We start from the raw sequence: 24,169 nt of genomic DNA on the forward strand, positions 1-24,169 counted from the left end.
TTTCTAATACTTGTCCACAAGGACTGCATCGGAAGTAGAAAAAATTCATTGGGGGATCCCACGATGCTCTTTAGAAGAAATGTTTGTGGACTTGCCCAAAAGGACTGCATCGGAAGTTGAAAAAACTCAATGGGGGATTCTGGGATGGGCTTTAAAAGAAATGTTTGTGGAACAACTTCCAATTTTTTTGCTGGGTTATCACAGATCCAATTATATACGATTATTCGTTATCTAAATACCTTCGTTTAAGTACCAACAACGATCGGACATTTCTAACTTGAGGTATAATTTGTTTAGTGACAAAAAAGAGCGAAAAACTAAAAATAATAGGATATCTCAAAAAGTGTTCCATAAAAATTTTTTTAACACTTTTTTCGAATTCAGCAGATCAAAATACATAAGAAAAGTCACCTCTCATCAAATGTATATTTTCAGTGTTAATGTTATTTAATTTATATATATATTTTTGTGTTTTTTTGGTATGAGTATTGTAGGGTATATCAAAGGCCATTAAAAACCAACATTTTTATAAGTGTGTTTGTATGTACACATACATATGTTTAAGCATTTGAGCGTGGCTCAAACGCATGCCAATGGTAAGAAGAAAATACTTTAGTGGTTTAGTGCATGCAAAGCAAATAAGCAGAACGCACGTAAACAAAACGGTGAACTTGTTAAACCAAACGGTCCAAACGAAAATGCGTAAAACGAGATCGAAGTCAATAACCAGAAATAAAGGCGGGCATAGAAAAGGATAATCTACTACTCATTTAGATAATTACAAGGAATAAGGCTTTTTTTCAAAGCAAACAAAAAAAAAACAAAGAGAGCAAATAATAATAAAGTGATAACTGGCAATGGTGATGCATGGAGCCAACATTCATATGTCCATATCTAGCCATTTATAAATAGACAAACCGAATACCGACAGACCATTAAATGTGTTCTTAATGTTAATGGTAATGACAAACAAGTATGCAATTTTCTTGTGGTTTAGTTTTTCCTACCATGGAAGTGGATAAATTGGTATGGAATTAAAAGAATAAGAACGAAACGAAAAGAGCAGCAAACAACAAGGTAATATAGATGCAGATACAATAACCGGTAATATGGGTCATTACATGAAACCGTGTAATTAAATTCATTTATTCATTCAAATTTTACACTCATTAGACATGTATGTATATAGGTAAAGAGGATAATCGACATTAGACAATGTTGATAAAAACAAAGTAAACGAGTTATAATACAGTAGATCTATAGGCAAATTTGTATCGATCCAGAATATCCACAAAAAATTTAGGAAAATATTCAAAGTCAAAATATTCATGGGTTCAATCGCGTAATTGTTTCAGTCAATTCAAATTGCTTCGATGAAAATGACCATATCAATCACAGACGTCCATTAGTTTGTTTGGTCTTGATTAATTAATTAATTAAGTCAAATAATTTTTAATTGAGAATTTTTACAAGTTTATTTAAGGTTTTAGTTGAAAATGATTGATGATATTTTTCTATATTATACAAGAAATTCTGCACTAAACAGCTAATTTGGGATGTGGTTAACAACATATATAAAAACACAGGGCTCTCAAATATTGAAAATCTGATTAGGTCCATAATCAGATGGCACAGTTTTAGTGGATATCGACTGGCATAAGCCAACTTCAAGTGCTTGGATTCAAGCGCATCGGTTGAATAATAGTTATAGCTATTTTTGTGTTATTATTAATGAGTATAAACTAATTGGACACTAAAGGTTTAAAAAGAAATCACTACCACGATTGGTAGAATTCCACCCAAAATGGTAGATTTTTTTACTGTTTGTAGAATTCTCGATGCTTTGGTAGAGTTTTCAAAATATTTCTCTCCAACTAAGAAGTACTAAAATTTTCTTTAGAAACCAAATGTTGACAAAATTTTCTATACACCCAAAGAAATTTGTTAGTAGGGACAGCAGAAGTCTGCTAAAACAGCAGAAAGTCTGCTGAAAAAGGGACAGCAGTCACTGTTTGCTGAAATAGCAAACATTTCCTGCTATTTTTGAAGCTCGATTACACTAAAACATGTTTTATTTTGGCTAAAACAAATAAAAATGTCAACTTAGGAGCTCTCCTAACATAATTAACACAATATTTTATGAATATCTATAGTATTTGACCAAAAATCTGAATATTTATCGAATTGAGGCATAACAGCAAACAAAATGTTTGCTGATCGTATTTAGGAGCTTGTAAGTATATTACAGTGCAAAAATATACCAAAAACTACTTTTGTTTCTTAAATAGGCTCTGGGGATAATTTTATAACCTAAAAATTTTATAAATTGTTGTTCATTACGCCCTGAAGTACAAAAATATAACAGCAGACATCGACTGCTGTTTTAGCAGACTTTTGACAAAATATTCTATAGAAATAAAATTTTGACAAAATTTTCTATAGAAATACAATTTTGAAAAAATTTTGGATAGAGATAAAATTTCGACAAAATTTTGTATAGAATTCAAATGTTGACAAAATTTTCTATAGAAATAAAATTTTCTCTAATTATATATTATACCTGTTTCGGTATCAGGCTAACATGAAATGAAATAAAATTTTGATAAAATATTCTATAGAAATAAATGTTTGACACAATTTTCGATAGAAATAAAATTTTGACACAATTTTCTATAAAATTTTGACAAAATCTTGTATAGAAATAAAATTTTGTAGAGAAATAAAATTTTGACAAAATTTTCTATAGAAATACAATTTTGATAAAATTTTGGATAGAGATAAAATTTTGACAAAATTTTGTATAGAAATAAAATTTTGACAAAATTTTCTATAGAAATAAAATTTTGATAAAATTTTGGATAGAGATGAAATTTTGACAAAATTTTATATAGAAATAAAGTTTTGACAAAATTTCCGATAGAAATAAAATTTTAACAAAATTTTCTATAGAAACAAAATTTTGACAAAATTTTCTATAGGAATAAAATTTTGGATAGAGATAAAATTTTGACAAAATTTCCGATAGAAATAAAATTTTAACAAAAATGTTCTATAGAAACAAAACTTTGAAAAAAATTTCTATAGAAATACAATTTTGATAAAATTTTGGATAGAGATAAAATTTTGACAAAATTTAATTAATAAATTAAATTTTCACAAAATTTTCTATAGAAATAAAATTTTGACAAAATTTTATATAGAAATAAAGTTTTGACAAAATTTTCTATAGAAATAAAATTTTGGCAAAAATTTCGATAGAAATAAAATTTTGATAAAATTTTCGGTAGAAATAAAAATTTGACAAAATTTTCTATAGAATTCAAATGTTGACAAAATTTTCTATAGAAATAAATTTGAGTTTGGCAAAGGAAAAGAGATATGCTTGCAAATTTGTTTAGGCAGTAGCCGACTATTAAACCCTTTATCGGAAGGTTCAAGTGTATTTCACTTTGGGTTGAGTGAATTACCCGAATTTATTCTGATAATTGGTTGATAGTTTTGCTGCAAGTAGAGGATGCTGATGAGGAATGTGGTAATTCCGAAACAGCTGTACATCCAACCATCTTGCAGTCTATAGGTCTTTGCCCAAATAAATTTGACAAGCATACGTTTCCTCTGTTGGTTAAGCTACAATTGTAGTTTAATCAATGCATGGCTTTAAGCTGAGATCAAAAACAACAATAACGAAATAAAATTTTGATAAAATTTTCTATAGAAGTAAAATTTTGATAAAATTTTCTATAGAAATAAAATCTTGACAAAAATTTTCTATAGAAATAAAATCTTGACAAAATTTTCTATAGAAATTGAATTTTGACAAAATTTTCTATATAAATAATATTTTGACAAATTTTCAACAGAAATAAAATTTTGACAAAATTTTCTATAAAATTTTGACAAAATTTTCTATAAAATTTTGACAAAATTTTCTATAGAAATAAAATTTGCCAAAAATTTCTATAGAAATAAAATTTTGGCAAAAATTTCTATAGAAATATAATGTTGACAAAATTTTCTATAGAAATAATATATTAACAAAATATTCTATAGAAATAAATTTTTGACAAAATTTTCGATAGAAAAAAATTTTGGGTTATATTGGGTTATATTATTTTACTCTGTTGAATATAGATTCGGGATCAGGAGGTTTTGCTGCTATCCATGCATGTGCTTCAGGTCAAGCCGGTATGTCCTTCTTCTCGACTAACACTTTGCAAAACTTCCACCAATTAACATAGCATCAACTCAACTTTCAAACAATCCATAAAGCCTGGATCGCAAAAGCAACTAAGATATACGTCGTTGATACCATCTAGCATCCTGCCATCGAGAACTTGGACCGGGAAAATTTTCCAGCACTTGTGGGTAGACACCAGACATTGTGTTCTCATCTAATGCTCTGCTGTTAATGATAACCATTACAAGGCTGTGTTTTGCAAACGATCTTTGATCCTTTTTAGAAGTTGGAAACTCATCCGGCGATCGTTCCCTTTTGCCATCTTCAAGAATTCCTAACGCCCATCACACAGAAAAAATCGTAATTAAACTAACGCTAAATTTAACTTACTTTTAATTATACAATTATTATTCGAGCTTTATGGACAGATATAGATTAAGGAACATGGTTAATAGAGCCATTGAAAAGAAAACGCCAGATACAAATCTATACACGCCTGGACTGTACATGTTTCGGTTCGGGCGAATGAACCTTTCCACAGCCTTTAGTATAGATCTGGCTGGGAGAGATAACTCAATTTTGGGCTCTTTATGCTAACTCCTTATGGAGAAAACATTTGGGAAATTTCCTCTTACAAATTGAATCATCTTTTCTCCCACTGTACATCATCTTTTCATATAACTTACAAGTCCCTTAATCTTATTTTTATTTCGTTTTGTTACATAGTAATGCAACAACACGAAATTTATTTTTAGAAAGCTTATTTGTCAGAATTCACCTAAGTGGTGAACAGTCGAACAATGCTTATTGTTTCTACAGTCAACTACAACATATGACAATTAACAGAAACTGGTTTCCAGGAAACAACAACAATTCTAACACGTACATTAGTCGTGTTTTTCCTAGTTTTACGACGGGCTCATCGTTGCTTATTATATTACATGTTAGCCTGATACCGAAACAGGCAATTGACGTCCAAATGCATTATATCTAATTATACAATTATTATTCGAGCTTTATGGACAGATATAGATTAAGGAACATGGTTAATAGAGCCATTGAAAAGAAAACGCCAGATACAAATCTATACACGCCTGGACTGTACATGTTTCGGTTCGGGCGAATGAACCTTTCCACAGCCTTTAGTATAGATCTGGCTGGGAGAGATTACTTTTGTTGCCCCAAACATATTGTCTCAAACATTTTTTGAACTAAATGTGGGTATAAAGTTCAATGAGCGCACACATAAGTTGAATATGAACTTAAACAAAAGAAAATTTTCATACGATTCCCAAAAATAGTTGGAATGATGATGATTTTCTTCTTTATGTTGAGTTAATGTGAGAGGGTATACAACAGGGCATTCATATTTCCTGGTTTTAACAACGCTTTGTAGAAATCTCAAAAAAGAGTACAATTTAGTTCAATTTTTTCACGAGTTTTTTCTTATTTATTCTTCCTATAAACCAGATTTTTTTTCGGTGCACAATTGAAATTGAAATAATCCGATTTCGGAACACACGTCGCTTCACTTCAACGTTTTACATGGTGATTTAAAATTTTTCACCAAGTGGGGCTGATTTGGTTTTAATATGAAGTAGACCTAGAGCAATCGTGAACTCTTATTGTCCCGAAGAAAAAATTAACTAAAAGTAAAAGAAAAGGCATTGGCGTCAAATCATGACCATTTTTACGGTGCAATAGTTCATTCATACTAACTATTTTTTGGAATCGTACGAAAATTTTCTTCTGTTTTAGTTTAGTTCACAAAATTTTTGAGACATACTTGGGATAAGGTAAATTGCATTGGATTGTGAAAAATTTTGAAAAAATAATAAAATTTAACTATATATATATTTTTTTTGCAATAAAAATAAGTTAAATTTAGCACTTGGACTTGGCTCATCAAAACCATTTTTACGGTGCAATAGTTCATTCATACTAACTATTTTTTGGAATCGTACGAAAATTTTCTTCTGTTTTAGTTTAGTTCACAAAATTTTTGAGACATACTTGGGATAAGGTAAATTGCATTGGATTGTGAAAAATTTTGAAAAAATAATAAAATTTAACTATATATATATTTTTTTTGCAATAAAAATAAGTTAAATTTAGCACTTGGACTTGGCTCATCAAAAACCAATGTGTTATAAATATATATGAAGTGATACGGCAGACTTTTCCCCCTCTCAACTTAAAGAAATGAAATATTATTTTCTCTGCCAGTCAATCTTCAAGCACATGTATTAAAATTTTTTAGTTCATCTATTGAAAATCTATAGCTTTTGAACACGAAAATACTATTAAATGGAATCGCCCATACATAGTAAATTCGAATATCTAAAAGTTCAATATTTTGTGGTAAAGTGCAAATACCTAAACAAGAATACGAGCGATGAAGATGAAGCATAAATACATGAGTATAACCTTGTCTTGGGTGAAGTACCATTTCGTTCAATAGCATAAATCCCAAAAAAAAATAGAAATGTATAGAATCAAACAAAATCTTTGTTGGATAACTGAAGGTACAAGTAGTCGTTGTAAATTTTGAAAATGTCAGTGTGGTGTAAAATCTCAATCATGAAAGTTCTATAGAACGTGCTAAATATAATTGTTTAAGAATTGGGAACGAATTAAAATTGTTTGTTTTATGAAGAGACATATAAAAGAATTATAAAACCATCATTATATGATAAAGAAGCACGTGTGAAATATCAATTGCAAAAATATTTTGCATTATTTAATGCTTGATTGCACAAGCCATGCACACACAAAAAAAATTAAAACTATTAATACAAAAACCAACCAACATATACGATCGAACAGATGAATATTTCATATACTAGCTGCGAGCTATATCGTGTATATATTTGAATGTATGTATGTCCGCGCTAACATATAGTCCAGCATCAAAACAACAAGAATCACAATAATAACAACAACCATATAAAATTTACCATCGATCCATCCATCTCCATCTGTCTACCACCAAAAACAAGATTTTTGTTTTGTGCATTCAAGAAATCAGGTTTGTGTCTTAAGTCTTTTGTTTTGTTTTTCATTTTGGCTTGATGTTTTTCGACTCTGCTCTAACAACCAACAAACATGTTTGACCGCCGTTTGTTTTTTTCTCATAGCGTGTTTTTTTTACAAATTTTGTGTATTTCTTCTGATTCTTCGTTGTACTCTGTGTATTAATCGATAGCATATCATTCAAATAAATGCTCAAACGGGTGCAAGAGTTTGAGTAAACTGAGACAAAAAAAAAACAATAACAAAATTAAAAACAAACCGCACAAAGCAAAAATAATTGAAATATTTGTGGTTTTTCATAGAAAATGTGGTCCTGTCAAAAAAGTTGATACATAGTTTTGTAGAGGGTATGCAAAGAAATGTATTATGTGAAGTGTATATTGTTTTTTAAATATATTATGGATATTATCACAATTAACCATAGCAATAAATATTTGAAATTTTTATGACTAGAAATTTAGAAATTCGGTTTAAACAAATATGAAAATAAAACTAAATAAATGAAATGTATCAAATGTGTAAATTAAAAATACAAAATATAGTATGTTTAGTGTAGGCGTTTAATATTGGTGTTTGCAAGTTTGTATTTATTTTGACCTGTTGAATAATAATTTTCGAATTTTATGTTGCTGATGCCGATGCCATCCACCACCCACATAAAATCATTCAAAAGATCTAACAATATCAACTTTTACAGTCAGACATCAAAATGGATATAATTTGAACTTATTTTCAATTCTGTAGCATTTCCGGTAATATGAAATCTAAGTGTTTTAGCGATTATAAACCGAAAGGCTCCAAAAAAATAATTTGGCTCTAAAGATTTCGTACTTCATTTAAGGATTTTGTGATTCCGAGCTTGGCGCTCGACCTATTCATAATATTTTTCATTCTCTTTTGAGGACCTTTTGGGATTATTACTACACTGAAAAAACAGTGAACCCACCAGGAAGAAAACTTTCGGTTAATTTTAGAAAATTTTGAATATTTGTAGAAAATTTTAACTAAACACTATTACAAACGTTGGCATCACGCCGATGTCATAAAAATAAGTAAAAATTTTTCGACATATTCAAGAAAATTTATTATACATAACTAAGTTTTTTCACTTGTTAAAGAAAATTTTGTAGTTTGAAGGAAAAACTTGGAGTTCAAAATTGCAAGAATATCTTTAGTGACATACGAAGTTCATGATGGACGCCTTTTTGGTAAAATTTACAAATTTAAAGAAATTTTGAACTATTTTGTGGAAAACACGAATTTAGTTCATCTTTATGCTTCATTTGAGTATATTATTTCCTCGGTTTTAGTTAATTTAACTAACGTAAACAAAAAATTATTAGAGTAAAAGAAACTTTCTCCAAACATAATAATTCCATGAACTAAAACAAAGTTAAATTGGCTTTAGTGAAATAGAGAGTTCACTTTTTTTTTGAGTGTATATATCTGAATAAACCAGGATCTGATTCTGTGCCTGAAGACAAATACATAAAAGGGATCCTAATGGAGCAAAAGAGAAAGCACCACGGTTGCCACTCGTGCCAAAAATTTTAAGAAAATTTTACCATAAACCTACCAAACAGTGTTGCCAGTATTTTTCTGGCTCTTGTCCCCAAATTAAGATGTTTTCGTCCCCAAAAATCCCCAATTTAAATTTATATTCCTCACAAAAATCCCCAACATAAAAGTAAAAAATATGAACAAGGATCTGCTGTAGAAAATCAGTAATAATTAAAAAAAAAATTTTTTCAAATCCAGCAAGCTGCAATAAGATCAAGATTTCGAACCACAACACCAAGAGACTGGTGTTCGTCTTCCAAATGCTGGAGATATGAAAATGGGAATTCGGTCACCTTGTATTTATACGCGAAAATGTACTTTTAAATATTCAAATAGTAAAATTGGGTGGTAGACATGTTGCCACAGTTGGTAGAATTGTACCAGAAATTGTATTTTTTTTTATTTTTTTGTAAATGGGTTTTTGATTGAGAAATAAAATTTGACAAAATTTTCTATTTTCTAGAAATAAAATTTTGATAGAATTTTCTATAGAAATAAAATTTTGACAAAATTTTCTATAGAAATAAAATTTTGACAAAATTTTTTATAGAAATAAAATTTTGACAAAATTTTCTATAGAAATACAATTTTGGCAAAACTGTCTATAGAAATAGCATTTTGATTTCTCGAAAAATCCCCACAAAAATCCCCAAATTTATGGAAATTCCCCACCAAATCCCCAAGTCCCCAACTCAGAAATTTCGTCCCCATTCGCGAAAAAATATCCCCATTTTGGGAAAAAATCCCCAATACTAGCAACACTGCTACCAAATGTAAAAAAAATCTTTTTTTGAAGTTTTTGTTCAAATTTTTGTGATTAGTATGAAAAAAACGTCTTTTTCACCCAAAGATATCTTTTATAATTTTGAAAATTTTTTCAATATTTTATTTCTATAGAAAAGTTTGTCAAAATTTTATTTCTATGAAAATTTTGTCAAAATTTTATTTCTATGAAAATTTTGTCAAAATTTTATTTCTATAAAAATTTTGTCAAAATTTTATTTCTATAGAAATTTTTTTTCAAAATTTTATTTCAATGAAAATTTTGTCAACATTTTATTTCTATGAAATTTTTGTCAAAATTTTATTTCTATAAAAATTTTGTCAATGTTTTATTTCTATAGAAAATGTTCTCAAAATTTTATTTCTATAGAATTTTTTTTTTTCAAAATTTTATTTCTATAGAAAAATTTGTCAAAATTTTATTTCTATTAAAATTTTGTCAAAATTTTATTTCTATAGAAAATTTTATCAAAATTTTATTTCTATAGAAAATGTTATCAAAATTTTATTTCTATAGAAATTTGTTTTCCTATAGCAAAATTTTTCAAAATTTTATTTCTGTAGAAAAATTTATCAAAATTTTACTTTTATAGGAAATTCTGTCAAAATTTTCTTTCTATAGAAAATTTTGTCCAAATTTTATTTCTATAGAAAAATTTATCAAAATTTTACTTTTATAGGAAATTCTGTCAAAATTTTCTTTCTATAGAAAATTTTGTCCAAATTTTATTTCTATAGAAAATTTTTCAAAATTTTATTTTATACTTATCGCACTTCACTAGTATTCTAAACTCTAACCACTTGGAAATACTCTACATTTGATCAATTTGAACTAGATTCACTTTCAATTTAATACAAGAAATTACCATTGTTTGCTTAGGTAAATGCAACACATATTCGTACGTAAGAAAAATACACATAATTAAAACTGGAAAACGTTATTGTTGTACTTTAGGGCTTTAAGATATGAATTAATTTGTTGGTTGCAATAACCAGTGAAATATGTGGTGTGAACAAAAGAAATAAAAAAATAATAATTTGGCAACAAACTAATTATACCACACGACAAGACAACGTCAAGTGATGGGAAGTGCTTTTGTTGGGACACATTTAAAATATCATCGAAAAGGTGAAGAAATACAATTTTTTGTCACATATGAATATGACCAATAATAATAAAAAGTAAGATGACCTTTTAAATGTTATGGTTTTTGATAGCAAGTGATATTTGTGTACTGACTCCTCTATTCAACTTAAGTAATATAAGTTGGATGACCAAAATAAAAACCCTGGTCATACGCAGAAAAAAGTCAACTGTTTTAGAGCAAGAAGGAACTACATCGTGCGAAAATGTAACTAAATTATACTTCACATTTTGAGATTTCCACAAAGCGTTGTTAAAACCAGGAAAATTTAATGCCCTTTTTAAATACAACTCACAAAATTGCATCCTCTCATAGAAGACAAAATTTTCTATATAAATAAATAATAAATAAATAAATATATAAATAAATAAAATTTTCACAAAATTTTCTATTGAAATAAAATTTTGTCAAAATTTTCTATAAAAATAAAATTTTGACAAAATTTTCTATAAAAATAAAAACTACAACTCACGAAATTGCATCCTCTCATAGAAGACAAAATTTCCTATAAAAATAAAATTTTGAAATTTTCTATAAAAATAAAATTTTGAAAAAATTTTCTATAGAAATAAAATTTTGACAAAATTTTCAATAGAAATAAAATTTTGACAAAATTTTCAATAGAAATAAAATTTTGACAAAATTTTCTATAGAAATAAAGTTTTGACAAAATTTTCCATAGAAATAAAGTGTTGACAAAATTTTCTATAGAAATAAAATTTTGTCAAAATTCAATTTCTTTAAAAATTTTAATTTTCGTGTTACCTCGATCAGTTGTGAGTAAGTTTTCCCTTTATGTAGATATAGTCCTGTGCAAACTAAATCGTTAAAACTACACCAAAAAATTGTCGTTAATAGGAGGGATCATTCATTCATTCGAAAAAACATTTTGATATCTAACCACAAAAAGTTAAGAGATAAAATTTTCTCCAAATTTTGGTAAATTATTTTTGGCACGAGTGGCAACCGATGTCACGTCACCGATTTACCTAAATTTATAACTATGTCTTGCGACAAGAAAATATGTGTGTCAAAATCCCACGCAACACACAAGAAATATCGTCGTTTTTTCTGCCACGATATATAAACAAATAATTAACTGTTTTGATTAACATAAAATTAAAATTAATAAGAAATTCACTCTCTTCATCTCAAAGATATAAGTTTGTGGAGATGTGTATTTTACATTTGTATATGTGCATATTTTTATTTTTATATCATAAATTAAATGTTTTATAATGCCAACCAAAGAAAGTAGATGTTCATGATACACTGGATTGGAATTTCGAATGGGTTTGAAATATTACACCCTTTCCAAAGTGTTAAGAATATTTCCAATTGTAACAGCTGCAATTTTATACTGCACTCAAAACATTTTTTACAACAAATTGTTTTTTCACTATCTCATAGTAACCCTATCATTGAACATTAATGAGAATCAAACCATTCAGCAGTACATTTAAATACACTCAGAGAAAATTCTCCTAAAAACATGCTAACAGTCGTATACGACAGTTGTTGACATGTTGAGGATTCTAAAAATTTCCATCAAATAAATTCATGAATGTTACTAAAGGTGTAAATTTGCTGCAAACGATACTGCTTTCTCTTTTCCATTACACAAAAGCTGCTGAAACAATTATCTTTTTTAATGTAACTACTGACTTTTTTCTTTGAGTGTAAAAGCGTTACTATATCGTTATTAAAAATAAAAATCGCTTCTTCTATATTCAGCAACTTTCATTCTGTCGGGAAGACCCGTCGCATTGGTAACACGGTTATCACTCAAACTCACGGTAGTCCGCCAAAATTTTATTTCTATAGAAAATTTTTGTCAAAATTTTATTTCTATTGAAAATTTTGTCAAAATTTTATTTCTATAGAAAATTTTGTCAAAATTTTATTTCTATAGAAAATTTTGTCAAAATTTTATTTCTATAGAAAATTTTGTCAAAATTTTATTTCTATAGAAAATTTTGTCAAAATTTTATTTCTATAGAAAATTTTGTCAAAATTTTATTTCTATAGAAAATTTTGTCAAAATTCTATTCCTATAGAAAATTTTGTCAAAATTTTATTTCAGTAGAAAATTTTGTCAAAATTTTATTTCTATAGAAAATTTTGTCAAAATTTTATTTCTATAGAAAATTTTGTCAAAATTTTATTTCTATAGAAAATTTTGTCAAAATTTTATTTCTATAGAAAATTTTGTCAAAATTTTATTTCTATAGAAAATTTTGTCAAAATTTTATTTCTATAGAAAATTTTGTCAAAATTTTATTTCTATAGAAAATTTTGTCAAAATTTCATTTCTATAGAAAATTTTGTCAAAATTTTATTTCTACAGAACATTTTGTCAAAATTTTATTTCTATAGAAAATTTTGTCAAAATTTTATTTCTATAGAAAATTTTGCCAAAATTTTATTTCTATAGAAAATTTTGTCAAAATTTTATTTCTATAGAAAATTTTGTGAAAATTTTATTTCTATAGAAAATTTTGTGAAAATTTTATTTCTATAGAAAATTTTGTGAAAATTTTATTTCTATAGAAAATTTTGTGAAAATTTTATTTCTATAGAAAATTTTGTGAAAATTTTATTTCTATAGAAAATTTTGTGAAAATTTTATTTCTATAAAAAATTGAAAATCTACGGAAACTTCAAGAATTCTACCAATCTACCAAACAGTAAAAGATCTGCCATTTTTGGTAGAATTCTACCAACTGTGGCAACCATGATCTTCCAAGGTTAGGGTACTTTAATTGAAGTTTTCTTTATTACTGTGTATAATTTAAATGAATTTAAAGATTTGGTTACCGATTGATTTGAAAAGAAACTCCTATCACCAAAATACTACACTCAAAGAAATTTGTTAGTAGATACAGCAGAAAAATCTGCTAAAACAGCAAAAAGTCTGCTGAAAAAGGAAAAACAGTCACTTTTTGCTGAAATAGAAAACATTGTCTGTTATTTTTTAAACTCGATTACATTAAAACACGTTTCAGTTCGGCTTAATCAAACAAAATATTAATGAAAAAATTAACATCAGCATTTTATGTTTACTATAAATACCACAGGATTTTCTTTGAGTGTATTATCCATGGCTTTCTTACTAATTGAAAATTAGGCTACACTTAAAAATGTCAATACTTAAAATTGCAATAAATCGTCTGCCGAAAATCTGCAGTCGGTGTTTACTACTATCAGCAGATTTTTTTTCTAAGAGTATGAAACATAACTACATCTTGAACAGAATTCGGCCACCTAAACAGTTTTGGCCATATATGGGAGAGCCACCGTGGTGCAATGGTTAGCATGCCCGCCTTGCATATACAAGGTCGTGGGTTCGATTCCTGCGTCGACCGAACACCAAAAAGTTTTTCAGCGGTGGATTATCCCACCTCAGTAATGCTGGTGACATTTCTGAGGGTTTCAAAGCTTCTCTAAGTGGTTTCACTGCAATGTGGAACGCCGTTCGGACTCGGCTTTAAAAAGGAGGTCCCTTGTCATTGAGCTTAACATGGAATCGGGCAGCACTCAGTGATAAGAGAGAAGTTCACCAATGTGGTATCACAATGGACTAAATAGTCTAAGTGAGTGTGATACATCGGGCTGCCACCTAACCTAACCATATATAGAAGATATATTCAAATCTGTGTCGACATCGCTTATATTTCTAATGTGGAAAAAAATTGCTTCATCATACTCTTCTCGTATTCTAGGGCCTTGAATGTATATTCCAATTTATTTCCAGTACCTATTTCCAAGCTGGGCCAGGTTTTGAATCACCACTTTTCTCATAATGAGCGATTTACATATCGCGGTTGCGGTATAGGTAATACTCCCAAAATCTCCATATCCTCACAACATGCCCCACGTTTCCACTGATCTTTTTCGGCGCAGATCTATGTGCTTGTCCATAGGCATTGTTCTCTAGTATTTTTTTTAGGTCATCCCGTTACAACGTTTCACAATACTCAATATATTTAGGCTTGGCGTTCTTTAAGGCCACTGTGTGCTCATATCATCAATTCATTTCCCTTTATCCCCTTATGCAATCACATTAATTACTGACCCTTCTTGTTTTTCTTCATTTCAGTGAACACATTCTTTACTCTTTTTCGATAAAGAATGCATCGTCTCACCGATTCAGATGTCCTTGTGGGATTATTAACCAATAATCAAAGCATAAATATACAAAACAATACGATGAACAACCTAAACAATGTACAACAAGTGAATAGTCCAATTGGAAATATAACAATAAATGCCTGTGACGCCTTACCCAAGGCGTTTGTTCAGTCAATGAAGACGTTATTTGATATTTTGGACGATCAACGGACGGGATATGTGAAATTTGTTGATATTGAAAAGGGCTGGCAAGATGATGGTAGTAAGGGTCTGCCACGAGGTGTTATGGAATCATTGAGAAAAGTCACACCAGCGAACGGTCTATTGACATTCGATCGTTTTTGTGCTGGTCTCAAACTTTGTCTTCTGAGAAATCAAAATGCCCAAATAATAGGAACACAACAGGGGGAGCAATGTAAAAATAAATCGAATGCTCCCATTAATAATGCTACCAATTGGAAAACAAAGTCGCCAAGTAAATCTCAAAGACCACCATCGGCCCCAGCATTAGATATAGAAAATCCTCTACCCACAAATCCTTGGTCAGGAAATAGAACATTAAGTTTACCCCAATTAAGTCCAGATTCAGATGGAGATTTAACAACTGCAAATACCATACGGTCGCCTTACAATACTCCACCACCACCACCAAAACCACCAAGAGCTTCTGCTTTACTTGCCAATAATGGGCTGACTGCGGGTCCGATAGCAAGTGGTGGCAGTAGTGGTATACTGACATCCTCCAATAATGTAATGGATAAGGCCGAAATACGAAATGCTTTACAAAATTGGCAAATGGGTGTGATACGAAATGAAATCGATGCTAAGGATAAACAGAAGCCCACAAATTTCCTACAGCAATGTGGATATCGAGGCAGTGCCGATGGTGGTTCTTCATCGGCCACAGATAGCGGAAATTTTTCAAATTTACCTTTAAAAAAGACCACCATCAGGCGAAGGGAGCCTCGGAGACATACTCTACAAAATGGTATAGACTATAACATGCTAAAACGACTGAAACAATTCGAAGAAGAAAGAGAAGTATTACTACTTGGGTTAAATGCTGTGGATAAGGCCCGTGATTGGTATATGCAACAATTGGTTAATGTGCAAGAGAAAATCAAATATTTAGGAAGAATGGGTTCTTCGAATGTAAGTGATAAAGTGGCAGTATTATAAAATATCCACAATTTAATATTCCCCTATTTCGTTCTAGGAACAATGGTCCGAAGTTCAACAGGAACGTTTGAACTTCCAACGAGCCCGTGTTCTGGAAGTCAATCGGAGTCTTTCAGTTTTGGCCGATACCTGGGAAAGGGGAGGTTTTCCTTTTCATTTTAATTTAGCCTTTAGAGCACCACCTAAAGTTTCCTCGAATAGAACGGCTACATCTCTTAGCAATAGCATTACGGATCGTCTTCGCCAACAAAATCGTTTACTAGCCAACGAGGGTCACCTAAAGAGTGAACGTATTGTTATGTTGGAACGAGAAAAACAGACTTTATTAGCGGAATTATTTGAAATGAAGCAACGTTCTGGTCTGGCAAGGCATACGAATAGCTATTTAAATGTATTCAGTCAATCATCGCCAGGCTGTAGTACATCATCTGGTGGTGGACTAGGTGATGCAGATGTTGTTTATTAAATACTACAACTGTGTATACAAACATATCTATTTTAATTTAAACAAATTACATTTCTTTTTAAATACATTGTAGATTTAACTTACCGCTTTTATTCTTTTTCCTCATTCCATCAGTTTGTATTCCGCTGTCTATGTTCCTTACCTTAGGTATGGACGCATCCATCCAAAAGAAATCGGACGTATTGTTCCACTAGAAGGAGTTAGAATAACTTAACCGAAAATCCATGTTTTAAGAGATGAATCCGAATGTGAAGCCACAAACAATTAAGCACCACATAAACCAATGTTTATATATAGATGTTTTTCTTAATAGAAAAAAAGTTTTACTATCTTAGCTGTGGCGGTTTTCCCTTTCCATCAAACTTTCGCTGTTTTCATCAAACTTTACAGCTGCGTCCACTATTGGCCAAACTTACCGCCTTCTTTGTTTCATTTTCATTAAAATCTCTTGATTTTATTGCAGTTACTTATGACCTCTTAAGAACTATGGCGTTGTCATTACAATAATATAATAGATGCCCATTTTGAAAATCAATACACTCCGATTAATTATAAAAGCGAATGAATATTTAAAAAATATTTACTAAAGAACATTTTTTATTACTAACAGTAACAACAGATAATTCATTCATAAAGTATAAAGAGTGTTTATTACCAACATTCTTCTAGTGAACAACAATTACCTATTCAGGATTAGGGAACCGTCTCAAGTACTTATTTAATTGTTTATAATTTAATTGATTGCCCGGTGTTATTATACCCTTATTAATTGTTTCCTTTGCCGCCGTCTTACGGTCCATATACACTTTGTAACATTTCTTGAACTGTGATATTTCCTTGTTGCACATTTTCTCTGCAAAATCATTATCCTTGAGGCAGGCAAAAAGTACGGTCATCTCTTGAAGACAGGCTACATCGGAACCGGAATCAGCTTTTCCACTAACAGAGTTCCTTATGCGCAAAGGTAGAATCTCTTGAAATGGCACATTCGCTTCGTTTTGTGGAGTGCGAGCTTTTTTGGCCATATACACAGCAGTGGGAACACGCATTCTGTCGAGTAACTATTGCATCATAACTATACATTAATTTAAGGTGGTACTTGTGTTATTACTTACTTTATTGATCACTAAAACAGCCTGAAATTCCAGCAAATATCTGGTTACGAAAGGAGGAACAAACGGACAGCTGATATTGTTGTGAAAAAAAAACTGAACGAAGATTGGCAACTCAACACGAGAGAGTTTCTCATGCACCCAATAAACACAAACGTTTGAAAAATGATAAATTTCAACAATTTTTCAAGTCAAGTAAATTCAAGTAAAACACGAAGTTTATTTTTTGATTAAACATAATTTCGTATAAATATAACATTTAAACGACTATCACTTCATACTTAACATAATGTTTTGCATTAATAGAAGAATGATGTTGAGTTACAAGTAGCAAGTTACATGTTGCAGAATCTATCAGCCAGTTTGTTTATTCTCGATGGAGGCACTTTACTCCATTTGGAAATTCGAAAATTATTCACCAAAATACCTTTCACAATTTTAAGCGTAATAATTATGTTTTCAGTCCTTCATTTTCGTTTTTATTTAAATAAATTATAATAACATAAGGGCTGTTTTCTTTTAGCACTGGATACCCTAAGCCGCGAAGGACTAAAAGAAAACAGAGTACTCGTTTATCCAGGACATCTCCAAAAATATGCAACACTGTCATCAGCTGTTCAAAAACAATCACAGAAAAGAAGTGAAATCTTGCATTTTTAATGTATGAAATGCTTCAATTAGTAATAAATATTTACTGCTGCGATTATTTGTGACACTATACCACTTTCAATTTCATGTTTTTTGATAAATTAGTCACAAAAAAGTGCTATTGTGAATCGATGAAGCGTCACTTTATCAAAACACAATCTGGCAAGATCGGCGCGACTTGCATTGATGAGATGTTCTGGATAGAACACCAGTGCAACGATGTTCTGGATAGCCCATACAAATGTTGTATCCAGTGCAAAAAGAAAACAGCCCTATAGTTGCTCTTGGCGTTTCACAAAATAAAAAAAGATGGCAAAATACTTTCATGTACATTTTGTACTTTTTGATATGGTTGCCCCATAACAGTTGGCGATTGTTGTAGTGTCACTTACGAGTCTGGGGTAGCGATGAGGATGAAATGGAACTTTGAAATGCTGGCAGAGTATTATTTGTAAACACATTTGCTTAATTCGATTTGTTTCCTGTTGGTGTTATAAAACTGCATTAAAATTAATTAATATGCTGCCAATTTGAAGAGGAACTTGCTGGATCGTGTATTAGAATAGATTTCCAGCAGCAGAAATTCATAAAATATCAATTTTAAACTGATAATAGGATGTAAATTAAACTGATATGGAATAATATCAAGTTTTTTCGTTTTTCATCGGCCAACTTCTTAATGTTAGCAAGAATCCAAAGATTTTCATTTTCTTCAACACCTTTTCAAACATTTTGTCAAATTGGAAGTAATTCGCAAACAATTTGAAGATGTATTGAAGATGAGCTGTTTCAAGTCAAGTTGAATTTATGTTGAAAATTATATTTACCCTAACCCAATAAACACAAACATTGGAGAAATGCTTATATTCAATATGCTTTCAAACCTTTTGTCAAAGAATTAGATTAGAATTCAAATTGAGAAACTGTTGAGAAAATCGCGTCCTCAACAAAAAACAGATATTACCCTCAACAGTAGAATTCAACATGTTAGCAACAATTTCTCAACATATTAGCAACAACTTTTCAAACTAAATTTCATTTTAATGCTTCAAACCTATTTGAAAAATTGTTGAAAACAAGCAATTTAAAAGGCCATTTGAATTAAAGTTGAAGATGGGATTCACTATCAAATTGATATGGCGTTACCTATGAAAAATGCTCATCCTTGTGTTTATTGGGGAAACTGAAAATTTGTTATGTGTGTGTGTGTGTGGGGGGGGGGGGGGTAGTTGTGCACTGGAGCGTTTTTATTTGTGATAATGTGTCCAGGCAAAAAATTGGCAAAGCAACAACAAAATAGTCGTATTATTATTATTTTCAGTTAAAAATACGTGTTATTGTTGTTTATTACTATTTATTTAATTGTTAAGTGTAAACGTTAATTCACTATGAACGTACAAGAGTCCAACACTTCTAATTCGACATCACCCACCACCACCTTAACCAATAGAACACGCCAACTATCCAGATTTCATCCTTATCATGGTGCAAATATTATTCTCTGCGATGACAATACAGTTGCATTCCGTAAAGCTAGCTTTGCCGATGCAGTTACTTTTTCCGAAAAACCTTTGCAAATGGGTGAAATATTTTTGGTGGAAATCGAAAAGAATGAAAGAGGTTGGTCAGGTCATATGCGCTTGGGATTAACCCAACTTGTTCCAGATGTCTTGGGTTCCATGGAAGATGGTCTGCCTCAATTCGCCTTGCCCGATTTAGCAAATTTGGGTACCTGCTGGATATATCCAATTTCGAAATTTGAATCTCACACATTGCAATCGAGATCTAATGGTGGTGAGGTTGGTGGTGGTGGTGGAGGGGGAGGTGTAGATGGAAGTAATATTTCGGATCCTGATGGTGATCGACCTTCAACAAGTTCAGCTGGGGGAACAGTTAAAAGTAAGTAAGACATATATGCTTTCTAATATGGTTGCACACCTTTGAGGCGAGCGAGGAATTAAATATAGTTAAATTTCATATTGAGACATACTAAACTTGTTTTATGCAAGTAGCGTTTTTAAATGATGACTTTGAACTTATTATTTTAAATTCAATTCGAATTTATATATGCGGAAGTTCTGTAAGGGGAGTTGGCTTCGTTAGGCCTTAATTTGTAAATGTATGAATGTCACGTTTCTTCTTTATGAAGTTTGAATAAAATATTAGAATTTGATTATTGTTGTTTTAATTTTGTACAAAATTAAAAAATATAGGCATTTCGCCTTTTTATCCCAGATGGGACTGATTCCGATGCGAAGTCATCTTTAATTTTCGGAGTTAATGCATATTAAAAGTAATATTTAGATAAATTGTACAATATTTTTTTTTTTAAATTGGGTACGGTTAGAGTCGAAATTTGTAACAATTGATGTCCTTCGTCCGAATTCCCCTTGCTATTATAAATATAGGGGAAAATATTTCTAAACAAATATAGGAGAATTTCGTTTTTTTTTTCATTCAATATTGTACAATGTGTATAATCAACCAAAAATAATGCGAAGAAATAAGAGATTAAATTTTTGCGTCTTTTAAAAAATTTCTCTTGTTGGGTAGAAAAATCACAAAAATCCTAAATCTAGCAAATTTGTAAATATTTTATTTATATATTTATAACCTGCGCCACACTGTGGAACAGGGTATTATAAGTTAGTGCATATGTTTGCAACACCCAGAAGGAGACGAGATAGACACATGGTGTCTTTGGCAAGAATGCTCAGGGTGGGCTCCTGAGACGATATAGCTATGTCCGTCTGTCCGTGAACACATTTTTATAATCAAAGTCTAGGTCGCAGTTTTAGTCCAATCGACTTCAAATTTGACAAAAGTATGTGTTTTGGCTCAGAATATAACCCTATTGATTTTGGAAGAAATCGGTTCAGATTTAGATATAGCTCCCATATATATAACAGGTTGGCTGATAAGTCCCCGGTCTAACAAAGAAAAACACATTTTTTTGCCAAAATTCGTTTTTAATATTCAACAGTTTCGGCGATCACCTCTTCATTGCAGCCAAAATTTTTCCTGCGGGCATCCTTTTGAGGTCTGAGAAAAAGAAAAAGTCGCTGGGGGCCAGATCTGGAGAATACGGTGGGGAAGCAATTCGAAGCCCAATTCATGAATTTTTGCCATCGTTCTCAATGACTTGTGGCACGGTGCGTTGTCTTGGTGGAACAACACTTTTTTCTTCTTCATGTGGAGCCGTTTTGCCGCGATTTCGACCTTCAAACGCTCCAATAACGCCATATAATAGTCACTGTTGATGGTTTTTCCCTTCTCAAGATAATCTATAATCTAATACAGATAATTTGCAACAAAAAGATATAATTTTATACTACTTTTGCAGATTTAGTTTTGATTTTAGCGGCTAAACTCGAACTTAGTACCCACTTTTAACCGGGCAAAAATACGAATCCAATTGATTTCAGATTTCCTTTATTGCACAACAAAAAATATTTATAATACGAAAGCAATTGTTTAACATAAATAGAAGTAACTATGCAAATCATGAACAATCTTGAGAGCACTTAAAGTTTAATAAATTGAATGATTTGGACTTTGCAATGTCGTTAAAAAATTCTAACTCTACTTCAGATTTAATTTATTTTTAATTCTGCTAGTCTGTAATCCATAGACTTAAATAAATAAATAAAACAAATTGCAATAGTGGTGATTTAGGGTATCATACAGGGATGAAAAATGCAGTACTATAGTACTTTTTTCAATACTTTTTCACCCCGGTCAGTACCGTAGTACCCCCGCGAAGAATTTAGTACCTTTTGTGTAGACATTTTTGAGTCGATATCAGATTTATGGTACAATAGCTTTGACAAAATATTTTAATATTTTGAGAAAGTCTTTTTCAACCTTATTTGCTAATAGTCTTTTACAAATATAACAAAACAGACATGTTCATGTGGGAAGAAAATCTCGATTTTGTAAAAGACATAGTCAAAAGCCGGATTTTATTGAACTTCAAGAATGTTTTAGTCGAAAAAAGAATGCGATTTTATATTATCGATTTTTTATTTCCGTAGAAAATGTTGTCAAAATTTTTGCAAAATTTTATTTTTATAGAAAATTTTGTCAAAATTTTATTTCAATTGAAAATTTTGTAAAAATGTTATTTTTATAGGAAATTTTTGCAAAATTTTATTTCTATAGAAAAAAATTTTGCAAAATTTTTTTTCTGTAGAATTTTTTTGCAAAATTTTATTTCTATAGAAAATTTTTGCAAATTTTTATTTATATAGAAAATTTTGTCAAAGTTTCATTTTCTTTAAATTCAGTCTCTTGACAATAATCTTGCAGTGAAATTTTTGTTGAAATTTAGTAAAAAGTGCCTTTCCGTTCAAAAAATACCTTTTTTGTACTTTCTTAAAAATTGTATTTTCCATCCCTGGTATCATATACGGAAAAAATATTTGTTGGTTTTAATCGGTCTTAATTTAATTAATAAATCCAATTAATTTGTAATTGAACTTTCATTAATCACGGAAATGATCAATGATCCAGCACCTCTCGACTTTAGTTCTTTATTGCTATTTGAAAATTACTTTACAATCAACGTCATTTCACAATAATATTTTTAGGTAGCATCTTAGGTGAATCAATGTATGTACGCACACCGAGGGGCATGATACCGAAACGTTTATTAAGACCTTCGGCAGCTGATGGAATACTTTTGACCGATAAAGGATCACGAATTGGCGTGGTTTTTGTGCCCACCGAAAATGATAAAACAAAAGGTGAAATGCATTTCATTATAAATGGTGTGGATCAAGGACCATGTACTAAGGATATACCATTGGATAAGGCACCACCTTTGCATGTGGTCATAGATGTTTATGGTACAACAAAACAAATACGTATCATACAACTATATGGAAGTAAGTTGGAAGCATATTGTAAACAATTTGTTAAACATATTTCCAAAAATTAGTCATTATTTTCACTATTTTCTTTCCTCTTTATTAGTTGTATCGTTACAAAATGCTTGCCGTGATGCTATTCTGCTAAATATAAAGCCACAAAATATTGACAAATTACCATTGCCAGAACGTTTAAAGAATTTCCTTAAAGGTCAAGACTAGGTCAATATCTTTAAATGGATCTTAAGATTAAGATTAACTAAGAAAAGAAAACAAACAAACGTATTACTAATTACTAACGCAAATCTACAAAAGCAAAATTTGGGATAACCCAAAAACTAAACAAACAGCACACCTTAAACAAAAAAGAAATTATAAATTTCCTTATTATTTTTTTAATATAAATTAAGTTTCTAATTTTTTTTTTATAAATTTCTCAAAGACTTTTCTCTCTAATCCTATATGCATATTCCATAAATTCGCACAATATACATTCATTCAATTTTAGTTTTAAACTAAAAAGAAAAAAAACAACACCAACAAACCAATTAATTTGCTCATCTATTTGAAATTAACTATTTCATATATGCACTTGAAAATATAATGAACTACAACATGAAGAACAAAACAAAAACAAAGGCGGAAAACTAACTTTAAAATAAAAACCTTCGTTTAATTATCGCTAAGCTATGGAATCGCGTGTTAAACAGGTGTATTTACAAATGATAATGAAGGAAAAGCAAACTGTTACAATAAAGAAGCATATGGAGAAGATGAAGCCATCATTGTTTTGTTATATGTACACCACAAAGTCACATTGAATCGCATTTGATGTGGAAATTGTTTTTTTGAAATAAAATGAGTATGTTACCACAAATAATTATTAAGTTTATATATATAAAAAAAGAAACTAATCAATACAAAACCTTTTTGGATTTTCCTACGATGAGTTAATATTGCCAATTGAAGAATTTTCTTTACTTTAAGAATAACCTTGGTTTAGTTTTGTTCATATTTAGAACATAGTTTTCTTTTCTACAAATAATATCTAAAATAATTTATTTTAT

General features: G+C 30.1%; 3 protein-coding genes across 6 annotated transcripts; 2 read left to right on the top strand and 1 right to left on the bottom strand.

Moving 5' to 3' along the window:
* Positions 1-637: 637 nt before the first annotated feature.
* Positions 638-16,559, top strand: LOC142240801 (suppressor APC domain-containing protein 2). 3 transcript variants are annotated; one of them, XM_075312532.1, is made up of 3 exons: positions 638-1,077; positions 14,798-15,981; positions 16,046-16,559. In XM_075312532.1, exons 2-3 carry the CDS (start codon positions 14,830-14,832, stop codon positions 16,472-16,474), a joined length of 1,581 nt encoding a protein of 526 aa, XP_075168647.1. In that variant the 5' UTR covers positions 638-1,077; positions 14,798-14,829; the 3' UTR covers positions 16,475-16,559. The 3 variants fall into 3 exon arrangements, with proteins under 3 accessions (XP_075168647.1, XP_075168649.1, XP_075168648.1); XM_075312534.1 differs by lacking the exon at positions 638-1,077 and adding an exon at positions 6,775-7,205; XM_075312533.1 differs by lacking the exon at positions 638-1,077 and adding an exon at positions 7,398-7,557.
* A 481-nt stretch (positions 16,560-17,040) lies between these two features.
* Positions 17,041-17,727, bottom strand: LOC142240723 (small ribosomal subunit protein mS37). Of its 2 annotated transcripts, none has more exons than XM_075312434.1 (2): positions 17,590-17,727; positions 17,041-17,524 (listed from the first exon to the last, which is right to left on the bottom strand). In XM_075312434.1, the coding sequence occupies exon 2, from the start codon at positions 17,521-17,523 to the stop codon at positions 17,158-17,160; it is 366 nt and encodes a 121-aa protein (XP_075168549.1). In that variant the 5' UTR covers position 17,524; positions 17,590-17,727; the 3' UTR covers positions 17,041-17,157. The 2 variants fall into 2 exon arrangements, with proteins under 2 accessions (XP_075168549.1, XP_075168548.1); XM_075312433.1 differs by having other exon boundaries at positions 17,041-17,535.
* A 1,747-nt stretch (positions 17,728-19,474) lies between these two features.
* LOC142239413 (neuralized-like protein 2) lies at positions 19,475-23,880 on the top strand. The gene is made up of 3 exons (XM_075311200.1): positions 19,475-20,133; positions 22,824-23,120; positions 23,209-23,880. Exons 1-3 carry the CDS (start codon positions 19,623-19,625, stop codon positions 23,322-23,324), a joined length of 924 nt encoding a protein of 307 aa, XP_075167315.1. The 5' UTR covers positions 19,475-19,622; the 3' UTR covers positions 23,325-23,880.
* Positions 23,881-24,169: the final 289 nt, after the last annotated feature.

Source organism: Haematobia irritans, chromosome 5 (genome assembly GCF_050003625.1).
Source record: "Haematobia irritans isolate KBUSLIRL chromosome 5, ASM5000362v1, whole genome shotgun sequence".
Lineage (NCBI taxonomy): Eukaryota > Metazoa > Arthropoda > Insecta > Diptera > Muscidae > Haematobia > Haematobia irritans.